Source organism: Alternaria postmessia (genome assembly GCF_024291825.1).
Source record: "Alternaria postmessia strain BMP 2775 chromosome Unknown scaffold_24, whole genome shotgun sequence".
Classification (NCBI taxonomy): Eukaryota; Fungi; Ascomycota; class Dothideomycetes; order Pleosporales; family Pleosporaceae; genus Alternaria; species Alternaria postmessia.
Window position 1 is genome coordinate 200593 of NW_026260097.1, and position 12167 is coordinate 212759.

The window sequence follows — 12167 nt, forward strand, 5'->3', positions numbered from 1 at the left end:
GTGAAGTCAAAGACGTTGTTGACAGAAGCTCGAAGCAGCAGAGACTATGCAGGATAGACGGCAAGGCGTGCAGTCGAGCAGGGGATGAAAGGGATAGACACCAAAGAGGATGCGCGGCAATAAAGATGCAACTGATATGGGAGATTGTCTATGGCCCAACCCTTGTTCGCGCCGTTGTCGATGCGGCTTCCCGTGGGTAGCGCCAAGGCCTCGCTGCGACTGCTTGTTTCTGGTGAGGCTATATCGCGCCTGCCTACTTTGGGCGCACAGGCAGGCGCGATGGATCACAGCGCAGCAACAGGCAGGCACCGTGTTGATCCTGATACGGGAGTGAATTGATGAGAGATGAGAGAGTTGAGAGAGAAGCAGAATACGACCGAGAAAGCAAAAAGGGCCATGGTCGGGTCTGCGAAAAGGTGCGCTCGGTCGGTATGTGCAACGGCAGCAGCTTATCACGGCGAAAACCTGTTGAGGCTGTTTGGAGGCTGGTGCATTGGCGGAGACGTCACAGGTGGGTTCGCTGGTGGTTTCCTGGGTGAATCTTGCGGGCTAGCGCAGCCAATCCGTCAGCCTCTGTCGTGCCAGAGCCGTGTACCCGACTAACACACCTGCATCAACTCGGCCACACGACTGCTCTCTCTCCACAATTGCGCCTCTGCGAAACGCTGCATCATCCTTTTCTCTCGTTTTTGTCGGGCCCTTGCGTTGCAGCTCCTACGAAGAAGAAACCCTCGACCAAGCGTGTCCCGCGCCCCCAACCACTAGCCAGGCCCAGCCATAGTCCGCCCATCGCGATCATCAGAGCGGCGCGCCGCCGTCCGCTACCACTTCCGAGCGTTGCCCGCGCCCGCCTGTCGTTTTCGCCTTTTGACGCGAGGTGTGTAAGAAAACCTCAAACAAGCACCCACAATGGCTTTCCAGCAACCCCAGGCTTGGCCATTAGGACAGCAGCCAGACTCCCTACCGTCCGACGACAATCCGCCGCCTCCGCCTGTTCATCGCACCCCCGTGGGTATGCACCAGCAGCGACAGTATACCGACCCCAACAACTACTCCGACTACTCGACTCCAGGCGTCACCCCAGGCTCTGACAACATGGGCGACACAGCCGCTGGCGGCGGTATTAACGGCATCGCCAACGGCGTCGCTAGCAACCACCCACGCGAGAGCGGCATGCAGGCCGCGAGAGGTATGCCAGGCCCAGGACGACCCATGGGCGTACCCAACAGGAACTCGCAGTCCTCACCCTTCAACGACCCGAATGGCTACGACCAGCCCATGGTGCCCCGTCCAATGTACTCGAATCGTTCCTACGGCTCAGGCGCACCGCTGGTCGCTGGCATGTACTCGAGTGACAGCTCCCTGCACAGCATGCCCCACTCTCCTCACAGCGGCGCCCCCTACAACGACACGCCCTACAACCGCTACTCTTCGTCTGCCCAGAATCTCGCTCCACAGATGGGCATAATCAACCCACACGAAGTCGACAATGATGACGACTGGGGAATGGGCCCAGACCACAACTCTATGCAGAACAAGCGACGCTCTTTCGTGCCATTTGGTGGCTCGCGGGACGGCAGCAGTCGCAATGGTTCTCCGGGATCATCAATAAACCACGGAGCTGTTGGTGCTGCCGCAGGCGCTGGTGCCTTCACTGCCGCGTCGTCGCGAGACGGCACCAAGTACGATGCTGTGCCCATGGTCAACGGAAGTGGAGAACTCATGCCAGAAAAGATCGCCAGCTGGAAAGCCGAAGACGACTTGAAGAAGCGGAAGAAGAGAATGTGGATCGCCATTTCTATCATCGCTCTCATTCTCTTGGGTGCAATTCTTGGTGGTGTCCTAGGTGCTACTATCGGCAAGGGCGGAGGTCACGACGCTAGCAAAGCCGAAGCTGAGCAATCTTCTCAAGATGTCGCCAAAGACAACAAGGAGGATCTTGGCAAGGATTCTGATGAGATCAAGGCCTTGATGAACAACGCCGATCTGCACAAGGTCTTCCCAGGCATGGACTACACTCCACTCAACACACAATACCCAGACTGCCTCCACGTCGGACCATCCCAAAACAACATCACCCGAGATTTGGCTGTCATGTCGCAACTGACCAACTCAGTCCGTTTGTATGGTACCGATTGTAACCAGACTCAGATGCTCATCCATGCCATTGATCGCTTGGAAATCAAGGACACCATGAAGATTTGGCTCGGTGTTTGGCTCGACAAGAACGATACTACTACTGAGCGACAGATCGCTCAAACATGGGACATTCTCGACGACTACGGCTGCGATTACTTCAAGGGTATCATCATCGGTAACGAGGTGCTTTACCGCAAAGACCTGACGGAAACCGAGCTACTCGGTCACATTACCGATTTCCGCAAGAACATCTCGGACCACAGCTGCCAGCTGCCTGTCGCCATGGCCGATCTAGGTGACAACTGGACTGCCGACATGGCTTCCAAGGTCGATATTGTCATGTCAAACGTTCATCCCTTCTTTGCTGGTGTTGACGTCAGCGAGGCGGCCGCCTGGACCTGGAACTTCTGGCAAACCCATGACGTGTCTCTCACTGCGAGCCAAAACGGCATACACCAGGTCATCGCAGAAGTTGGTTGGCCATCAGGAGGTGGCACTGACTGTGGTGCAGCCGATACTTGCGCCGGAGGATCCGTTGCTGGGATTGATGAGATGAACCAATTCATGGAAGACTGGGTCTGCCCAAGTCTGGCAAACGGAACAGAGTATTTCTGGTAAGTGTTTGCATCGCCGTTTGTTGACGCACCGTCACTAACATATATCTGCAGGTTCTCAGCATTTGACGAGCCATGGAAGATTCAGTACAACGAAAAGGGCAAAGAGTGGGAAGACAAATGGGGTCTTATGGATATCAACCGCAACCTCAAGTCTGGCCTCAAGATCCCCGATTGCGGCGGCAAATCTCTACCCTCGACGTACGACAATTAGATACGAGACGAGCGCGTATAGCATTCATTCTCATCACGAGTTCTTGCATGACGGCATGGCGTTGGCGGGCGTTTTTATCTTCGGCACGATGCGGCGACTCTTTCTCGACCGCTCTACCGATCTCTTTCCGCGAATTCTGTATATCCAGGGCGCAATTGTACCCTTTTCCTTTTCTTTTACGCGGGCCTGAAATCCCACAATCGGATATCATGGGGTGTCTACCTGTCTGGGCCCTACATCGAGACATGTTAGGAATTTTGCATTGGATAATCTCTGGAGGGAAAGGAAGCCCTCTACTTGTGTATATATACGATTACCGGGAATATGTTGGAACCCGGCTGGCTCTATTGTGTGTATCTGGTGGATTTTGGGCAAGTCTCTACCCAGGCTCAGGCTTCGGGCTGCATTCTTCTCCCTCTGCGCTTTGTGTAATAAGGAGGGGAAATGTTTGAGAGAAAAGCATTTTGTAGATAGAGCATGTGCGGAAATAAATAAATGCAAGAGACGTATCCTTTGTGTCTTGTTCTCTTTCTCTTTCTTTCGGTACCTGAGGCCGCGTCATCCGATTACGTCAAGATTGGCCCTATCACGGGTATGTGTTCATCTGGTTATGAGGGGTGGCGTCAGCTGGATCCACTGGCACGCTGGTTGCATGCGTAGTGAGTAGAAGCGGAGACAGAGCAGGCAAATGTGTTCGTTTGTGTCAAGCTGCTGGTCTGATCGCCTTTAGTGTGGTATCTGGTGAATCGGTGTTGAGTGATCGAAAGGGCTATGTAGCGCCTACAATGTAGAAAGCATGCACGCAAACGAGCAGTAGGGTGTGCTGCGAAGCCCAGTTCCAGTCGAGAAAGAGGGATGTGTTAGAATATACGTGATGCTTGGAATGCCAAAGTGTTTTGGCAACTATGTGGGGTGGGGTGTCAAAGCATCGTAATCACAGTATCGCAGTGATCGATCATAACTTCCAGCAACATAATGAAGCTATTACAATCATGTTGCACACTGAATTGCCAAATTTACAAGCACTGCGAATTAACAGTCAGATAACAACCACTCCCACATGGGTCATGCACCTCTTTTTAGTGTCAAAGCATTGTAGAGATTTTCACCAGTTCCAAAGACGCGAACAAAGTTGAGACTAGAAATTAGAATTTAAGAATACTACTACTATCATTACTACAATGTGTCACAGCTGACAATACTCGAAGTCGCAGGGTCTGCTCATGAGACAACCACTTTACATGACCTCAACAACGGCGGGACCAGCAATGATGGTGTCATCGGTGGCAGCGGTGTTGCAGCTGGTGAGAACAACGTAGCTCTGTCCAGCAATACCCTTCTCGGGGATCATGACCTCGAATCCACCCTCGACCTCCATGGCGTCAACGAAGACAGGGCCGGTAACAGTGATGAAAGCAGCGTAGACCTTGCCGTCAACCTTGTATCCAGAGGTCTTGAGAGTGACCTTGCTGCCAGCCTTGATCATCATGCTTCCGTCGGATGCGGAGGCAGCAAGGGTAGGGAAAGCCTTGACGGGCAGAGGAGCGTTGGTCTCTGGGCAGGACTTGATGAACTGCGCAGCGAGTGTGTAGACCTCGTTGTAGCTCAATGGGTTGTCGAAGGGAGCTGGGAAGGGCGACTCGCTGATGGTGTTGCGTACGTAGGCAGAGTGGCGGGCCTCGACGGTCAGGATGGATCCAGCGGCAGTCAAGTAGGTCTTGGACATGATGTCTGCGGCGGCACCGAGGTAGGCGCTGACACCAACACCCTCGAGGATGCTAGCAGTGGCAAGGAAGGAGGCAACGTCCTTGTATCCGAAGTCGTAGGTGCAGGCCTCGACGGGCTTGGCTCCAGCAGCGCTGAGCGCACCAGTCAGGAACTCAACGTGAGTCTTCTCATCGCCCGAGATGGTCATGATGCGGTTGTAGTTCTCCTCGGTGAAGTTGGCGGCCTTGAAGTCCTCAACGCTGTACTTGGCGAGGGCCTGGGCGTAGAAGGTGTTCTCGAGGTGCTCGAGAGTAAGGGCGTAGTTGAGAATCTCGCCGTCGGATGGGCCATCAGCACGCTTGACGGGAGCAGCAGTAGAGACAGCCGCAAGAGCAGCGATGGAGAAGATGGTGGACTTCATTTTGATGGTTGGATATTAAAATCGAATAATCGAGTAATGAGTACAAGAGAATGTGTAGTAGAGATGCTCAGAGTAGTAGTTGAGATGCTATGAGATATCTCTTTCAATCCGGCGAGAACCATTCCATCTTATACCTACCATTACTCTCCTTCCTCATCTCCCGCAAAGACAAGACTGAAAGCTTACTACCCCTCTTCGAGCTCGCCCATCCCAATCTCATCATCATCTACCGTAGCCTGAGCTAGGCACGAACTCCCGTAGACGGACATGATTCCATCCGGCGCCAGTCGCGATCTCACAGCCCAAGCACCAGGGCAGCTAAGACCCCGATCAGCCTAACCTCACCAACTGATCCACCGTCGTCCCGATCAGGTAGAGACCAACGACCTTGATTACTACTTCTAGACGAGAGTAAGGCCTTGGAAAGAAGGAAGCGAGTAACAGCAAGGGTCCAAGAGTCATTCCCCGCAAAATCGCGGCAGGTTAGTGATGTTGTGTACCACGGAACCTTCACCATCCGAATATGGCGCTAGGACGGTTAAGCTCAAGAATGACGTCGCGCTACTACACAACGGGCTCAACTATACCAAGACCGCTCTAGTACGCAGCTAATCATGACCATTTTAGTCAGGGGACAACAACTTACAATTGTCAGCTTTTCTTCCCGTTCAGACTACACGTGCTGTTGAAGCTTTTTTTCTCTGCAGTGGCTTAATCGCGACGGGATCTACGACCGGAGGACATGGAAGGCGTTGGAGTTACTATGGAAAGGTGACTTTCCGAGGGGTAATGTCGGCGGATGTGGAAGACTGTCGAGAAAGGATGTTTAGAGAACGTAAGCTGTAAGAGGAAGCAATTGGTTTGCACCAAGGTAGGGAGCAACTACAAAGCGATTGTGCCTTCTGTCTTTTCCTAAGCTCCCTTTGTTGTGCATGCATGGAAACGCTAATGGAACAAACTATCATTCCAATAACGATTCTTTACACCCTGCTAGACCGCCAGCCTGGTTACAAACTTGAACGTCGAAGGCTAACGCAACTCCCGGAACCAGCACCGTTCGCTAGTACAGGGACTTTCGAAATACAAACGGAACTTCCCACCTCCACATTCCATTTACCCTTGAACTAGCCAGGTAAATTACAACCCACTGGTCTTACCACCTAGCCGCCCTACCCAACTACCGGCGGCACACAGTCTCTCCGTACTTTAGACCGTTAGCTTGGTTCTAGCAGCCGTGAGTGTTTCCTTCCCTCCCGCGCCTTTTGAAATTCGGCAACTTCTTGCCCGTTGATCAACACCCAACTCTGCTGCATCTGTGTCTGATAGAGTGGGGACGTGACCTTGGGATGAATGTATTCTCGGAAGACATACAACCCGATGAGACTTGGACAACTGGCCGGGCAATTCTGTTGCGATCTTGCCACTTGCCAACGGTTGTTCGAAATGAAGGGGTTCTAGTAAGTTGTGAAAGTGAGTTGTAGCTTGTTTGGGAGGCGAGTAGGACAATATGCTAGTAATTCATTGGTTCACTTGGAGTAGAACTGCCGCGTTCGATATATCCTAAGGTAGAAACTGGAATCAACCTCGGGAGGAAGAACTAAGGAGGTGAACTGTGCGCATGATGGAGGTAAGTCGCCAGGTGTGGATACAAAGAAGCGGCATAGTCGCTGTTCGATTACTGTTTCTTCTCTTTCCATTCCCTCAAATTCTAAAAGTCGTCGTACATTCTTTTGTAGTCGTAACATATACTACATACGCCACCATCTAATCAACGGCATTCGTACCCTAAAACTCCCAATATGAAGTTCTCGGCATCCATTCTCAGCACTGCTATCGTGCTATCCAGCACCGTCTCGGCGTAAGCAAGCCCTCTATCCCTCCTAGCACCTCCTCTTTTTTCTATAATTCAGTCATAGTCAACTCAACTAACGCCCCGCAGCCAATCTCCCGCCGTAACATCCACCCTCACAGTCCACCCAGGCTGCCCTTCCGCCGCCCCTGCCGATGTAATGGTGACACGCTCCGCTGTTGCCGTACCGTCCTGTGCCGCTGGCAGTAACGAGACCAAGCCAAGCATCATCATGATGTCTGGATCAGGAATGATGGGCAGCGCGACCGCTTCGGGTAACATGCCGGAGTTCACAGGTGCCGCGGCAGCAAACATGGCGATGGGTTCCGTGGTCGTGGGTGTGTTTGGAGGCTTGTTCGCTGCGCTTATGGTTTAAGCGGTGTGATTCAATGGTGGTTGTGAGGGATACGGGTGCAGTCAGACGTCTTGATACCAGGAGTGCGTTGGTGATAAGTACGGGAGAGGAACGATTTGTACTTTTTAGCTTCTAGGTTAATGTGTTAATGGTAATGGTGGTTGAAGAATAATAAGATGGCTCTTCAGCTCGAAGAAACCGTCGTGCAAACATGCATCACGTACTTGCAACGATCCGCACACATCTACACCCTATACTACGATCTCTCAGCAGTGCTTCTGAAAACATTGGTATCAGAGTATCATAGTAGAGCCTTGTAAGGGCTTTACGCGGCTAAGTTTGACGGTTAAACGATATGGACACACGCCTGCGTCCATTAAAAAACGCCATAATGAATGCTATGAAGGGTCGGTTCGCCAACCCACCCAACTCAAAAGAGCTCAGCTTCTGAGGCCGAACAACCAGAATAGACACATGAAAACATAACGAATAAGCACCTGGCGACCCGGTCAGTACAACGCACCCCAACCCTAAGAGTCAAACACAGCCCCGTAAGCTGCACCCCCGTTCCCCTTGATCCTCTCAACGACCTCTCTTGTAGCCTTCGGATTACTAACGACCATAACAGCCTCCAACTCGCACTCTTTCTTCATAACCTCTGCCTCACACGCCACATCGGGCCTCCCTTCCCTAGAGTCAAAGATCTTCGGTTCCGGATCCACTCTCCGTATAATATCTTGCGCGAACCCCCAATGCTCCGCATTAGGATCATACACAACCCACATGACCCTAACCTGCTTGCCCTGTTCGCGCATGTGTGCGATAGCTGGTGAGCTCAAAAGGGAGAGCAAGGGACCGATACCTGCGCCTGTGGCTATAAGGAGGAGGGAGTCGAACAATGGGGCGAAGGAGAGGAAGTTTTTGGTGGCAGGTTTGCGAAGCCAGATGTGAGTAGGTGGGGAGGTGATGATGGACTTTGTCCAGTCACCCGCTGCCGAGATGACTATATATGCGGAGGAGATGGTTGGTGTAGATGAGGCTTGGATAGGGATCGTGGCAAAGGCGTGCCATTCGAGAAGCGGGGATAGTGAGAAGCGGGTTGTGGAAGTATAGGGCATATTTTGGTAAGGGAATGTAAGCTTGACTTCGCGGCTTGAAACAGCTTCGGCGGTTATGGGTACGCGGCGGATGCGGGTCCATGGTAGGATTATGAGAAAGGTTGTCGAGGCTAGGAGCCAGAGAGCGGCGTTGGCATAGAGAGGTGAACTGCCCGGGTTATTGCTAGCTACGCCTGCATTTATCCATAGTGCTAGTAATGCTGCCCATCCACCAAAGCGATGCGTGTGTTCGAACGTGTCGTGAAATCTCACTCGGAGACGCGGGAGTGCTAGAATACAGACGACTAGGATGGATAGGAGGAAGGCGTAACAAGTGAAGATGTCGGCCCACATCCAGCCCGTAGCCTTGTCCTGCTTTACAGTGTCGAGAACGAAATTTGTGTTAAGGAACACAAAGTAACAGTACCATAGCAGTGCTGCCACGGAGCATCCAATGTGTAGTCCGCCGTAGTGGTGAAAGTCTGCAATCGTCTTCCGGAGCCATAACGGCAGGCTAGCTGGTGTTTTGGCTACGAAGGAGAAGCTTACGTTGATGAGGTCCTCCTGACGCACAAAGACGGCAACGAAGATATTGGCGGCCGTAGCGATTAGAGGTCCAGAAAGGGCAAAATGCTCGTGGCGAGTTTTTCTAATGTGCACAATGAACACTACGACGTTAACTAGAAAGGTGAGCCCGATGAGTATCCGATATGCTGTGAACCAATGAAGGTAAAAGCTTAGAACTCGTTGTCGAGGTCTGGTCTCCGCCGATGACAGAGACCCCGTGGACGATAGAGCGTGTGAAGACACTGTCACTGATGATTTGATGCCAATGTTCTTCTCGTCAACAGGCTTCAGCAGTGGCCCTTTATAGACCTCTACGTATTCTGTCTGCGGAGACTTCTTCGATTTACTATGCGTTTCCTGTGGCATATGGTACGGTTTCTGATAACATGTCTCGTCCAAAGGATCGTACGTGTCTTGGCGACTACTTCGGTAGGTCTTGGCTTCGTTGGGGTTGTTGGTATCGGCGTGTCCATCTTCAGACACGTCCGAAACAGAACAGCTGTCGAGGGTCTGATCGAGTGAATCTAATGAAGTGTTTGACTTGTCGATTGGCCGGACCACACTGGGCATGACATGAGCGCATGTGCCATGAATAAGAGGCTGATTGTGATCGAGGGAAACGCTACGACGGCTATGGGGCGTGATCTCTCGGCAGTACTCGACCGATTGACGCAATTTTGCAATAGAGTTGGTAAAAGGAACTGGTGAAGTACGGGAAGAAGCGACTGAAGGAGTTGTAGTAGAGGTGGCCATTTTTGCGAATCAGTGAAAGTCCCCTGTGCACAACTGCACGATCGCCTCGTCCCGTCCTTCCAACTTATACAGTGCTATCCTGCCCATCTCATAATCTGGTAATCCACAATGAGGCAAGTGTACGCTGCACGTTGATGATGGATGATGTGCCAAGCACATATCATCAGGAAACGGCTCTAGCGCCGAGTCAGCACTGCCGCGAGCTGCATACGAAATCAGGGGAAATAGACGCCCACGCCGCATTGCCGCAGCCAAGCGAGCCCCGATGTACTCGCAATTAGCTCTAGCTTCTAAATACAAAGACATTGTCAGCTCGTTTCAAATCCTCCGATCGATCGGACCCCAAAGTCGTCTTCGCTATCATTATAATGCACATGTATGTACGTCTCCTGTCGACCTGAAATAGAGCTCCGGGTCATATTTTGAGTGGAAATAACCTGCGCAAAATTGGATAAGCGTTTGGCTTGACGTTTTGCGCCGTTTGTGGTGTCTTAATGTATCACTGACGTTGCATTGCGTAGCTTAGCGTGTGATAATAGTGGATCTCGACTATAGAGCTTCCTAATACCACAATACCGACAGTGCTTGACTACGGATCTGGCTGCGGGCCCGAATGCCGGGCAATAGGGAGCGACCGGACAGCAGCTCTTGCTGAGAAGCATGAGAAGGAATTGCGGCGTGGCGGCGTAGCGACCTCAACAAGATGATGAGCCGATGTGGAAGGGATGCCCTTAGTAGGTGGCTGGATTCAGCCCGAAACAATACAGGTAATATGGAGACGCAAGAGTTGATAAATCGATAGGATCGCATGTATCTGCAGACATCTGTACACGTCGCAACTGCAACCCACTTAAAGAGAGCGAATGAATCCTAGTACTTCTTCAACAACACTCTCCGGCTGCTCTTGTTGAGGCCAATGTCCTGCACCTTGGATGAACCGGACCCCTCTAAAGTCGGAGCATGACTCGGGATAGGCCTCGATGGCCCCAGGTTGCTGATAGTTGCCCCAGTCCTTAGCGCCTGAGATGAAGGTACTCGGACATTCGATCTTCTTGCCCGCGAACAGGTGGAGGTCTCTCATATTATTCGGATCAGTGGTAACTCGGTAGTAGTTGAGGCCACCTTGAAAGCCTGTTCGTGACCATTCTTGGACGTAGACTGTCAAATCCCGATCAGGCATCCACCGTTCGGTTGCCGAGCTATCTTGGTTGACCATCATGTCAGCAATGGTATCAGGCATTGACTTGTGCAACGGCATAACGTAGTAGTTGGGTACTTTAGCCATCTCTTCAGCCGTCCAGCTCTTAAGAGGGTGAGGCGAGTTCTCTTTCCAGTCAGCTGACTTGACATGAAGATACCCTCTGAGAAAAGCATGCAATCCTTGGCTTAGGTTTAGCCAATCGCCTGCAGCTCTATTGGTACTGTTGTACCACTTGTAATGTTTCCTCGGCACAGGCAGATTCGCCAGCTCAGCGTGGATGTCCGGCTGTGGCGCGTGTCCGTCAGTCTCACCGTCACCGTGGGCTATGTCGAATGGCAAGAGCGCGGGCGCTTTGAAAGGATGACTCATCATGACAACGCTCTTGAAGAAATCCGGACGCATCAAAGCACACATGCTTGCAGTGACGGCACCAAAGTCGTGGCCAACAATGCACTTGACCTCTCGATAACCCAGAGCATTGACCAGGGTCACGACATCGCGAACCACGTTGGTCAGAGCAAACTGCGATAAGTTTGTGTTGGAGTAGGAAGAGTTGTCCCAGCCAGTTGTCCGCCCGTATCCTCGCTGATCAAAGGTTACCACATAATAGCCTGCCTCAGCGATAGGCACCATGACCTTCCTCCAAGAAAAGGCGAGTTCTGGGAAGCCATGACATAGAATTATCAGAGGCTTATCGCGTTGCGGAGTATAGCCAGCTTCGAGTGTGTGAAAAGTAAGGCCATTGGAGGGGCAGTAGACGTAGTTCTCGACGATACCGTCTGGTAGTGGCAGAGGCGGAAGGCGCGACGCTGACGACGCCATACTAAGAAAATGCTACACGTATGCAGATCAAGACAAGGTGTAAGCAGTGACAGGCGTTGAGGTGTGGTATGTTTTCACGTGATCCCTACTCGATAGAATGGCAAGCTGGCCATGTTGGCAACCTTGGAAATCGTCACGATGCTATTAGCGCGGGGAAGATATGCGGCCTGGGCGATCTCGCAGCGTTGAGTGGGCCAGTTCGGCGATCATAGAACCCACATAGGTTCTGACGCAAACATGTGCGTTACATGTTGTCAATGTTCAAATCGAGTGTTGTTCAAGTTGGAGCTGCCTTGATTCTGTCGTAGTACGTTGCTGCCTTTGCGACGTGTGACTGGCAAACGGCGATGACCGACCAGTGAGCATGCTATGCTTTGGAATATATTCGCGAATCAAACCGCGGACCCCAGCCGGCGCTACGACGGCTT

At 52.0% G+C, this 12167-nt stretch overlaps 5 protein-coding genes across 5 annotated transcripts; 2 read left to right on the forward strand and 3 right to left on the reverse strand.

The window, feature by feature from the left end:
- Positions 1–909: 909 nt before the first annotated feature.
- Positions 910–2967, forward strand: J4E82_004885 (uncharacterized protein; the record flags this gene model as incomplete). The annotated part of the gene is made up of 2 exons (XM_051731158.1): positions 910–2753; positions 2808–2967. The coding sequence occupies 2 exons, from the start codon at positions 910–912 to the stop codon at positions 2965–2967; spliced, it is 2004 nt and encodes a 667-aa protein (XP_051589093.1).
- A 1237-nt stretch (positions 2968–4204) lies between these two features.
- Positions 4205–5095, reverse strand: J4E82_004886 (uncharacterized protein; the record flags this gene model as incomplete). The annotated part of the gene is made up of 1 exon (XM_051731159.1): positions 4205–5095. One exon carries the CDS (start codon positions 5093–5095, stop codon positions 4205–4207), a length of 891 nt encoding a protein of 296 aa, XP_051589094.1.
- Positions 5096–6894: 1799 nt separating this feature from the next.
- Positions 6895–7320, forward strand: J4E82_004887 (uncharacterized protein; the record flags this gene model as incomplete). Its single annotated transcript, XM_051731160.1, has 2 exons — positions 6895–6953; positions 7035–7320. The coding sequence occupies 2 exons, from the start codon at positions 6895–6897 to the stop codon at positions 7318–7320; spliced, it is 345 nt and encodes a 114-aa protein (XP_051589095.1).
- Positions 7321–7829: 509 nt separating this feature from the next.
- J4E82_004888 (uncharacterized protein) lies at positions 7830–9716 on the reverse strand (the record flags this gene model as incomplete). Its single annotated transcript, XM_051731161.1, has 1 exon — positions 7830–9716. The coding sequence occupies one exon, from the start codon at positions 9714–9716 to the stop codon at positions 7830–7832; it is 1887 nt and encodes a 628-aa protein (XP_051589096.1).
- Positions 9717–10566: 850 nt separating this feature from the next.
- J4E82_004889 (uncharacterized protein) lies at positions 10567–11739 on the reverse strand (the record flags this gene model as incomplete). The annotated part of the gene is made up of 1 exon (XM_051731162.1): positions 10567–11739. One exon carries the CDS (start codon positions 11737–11739, stop codon positions 10567–10569), a length of 1173 nt encoding a protein of 390 aa, XP_051589097.1.
- Between the last annotated feature and the right edge of the window lie 428 nt (positions 11740–12167).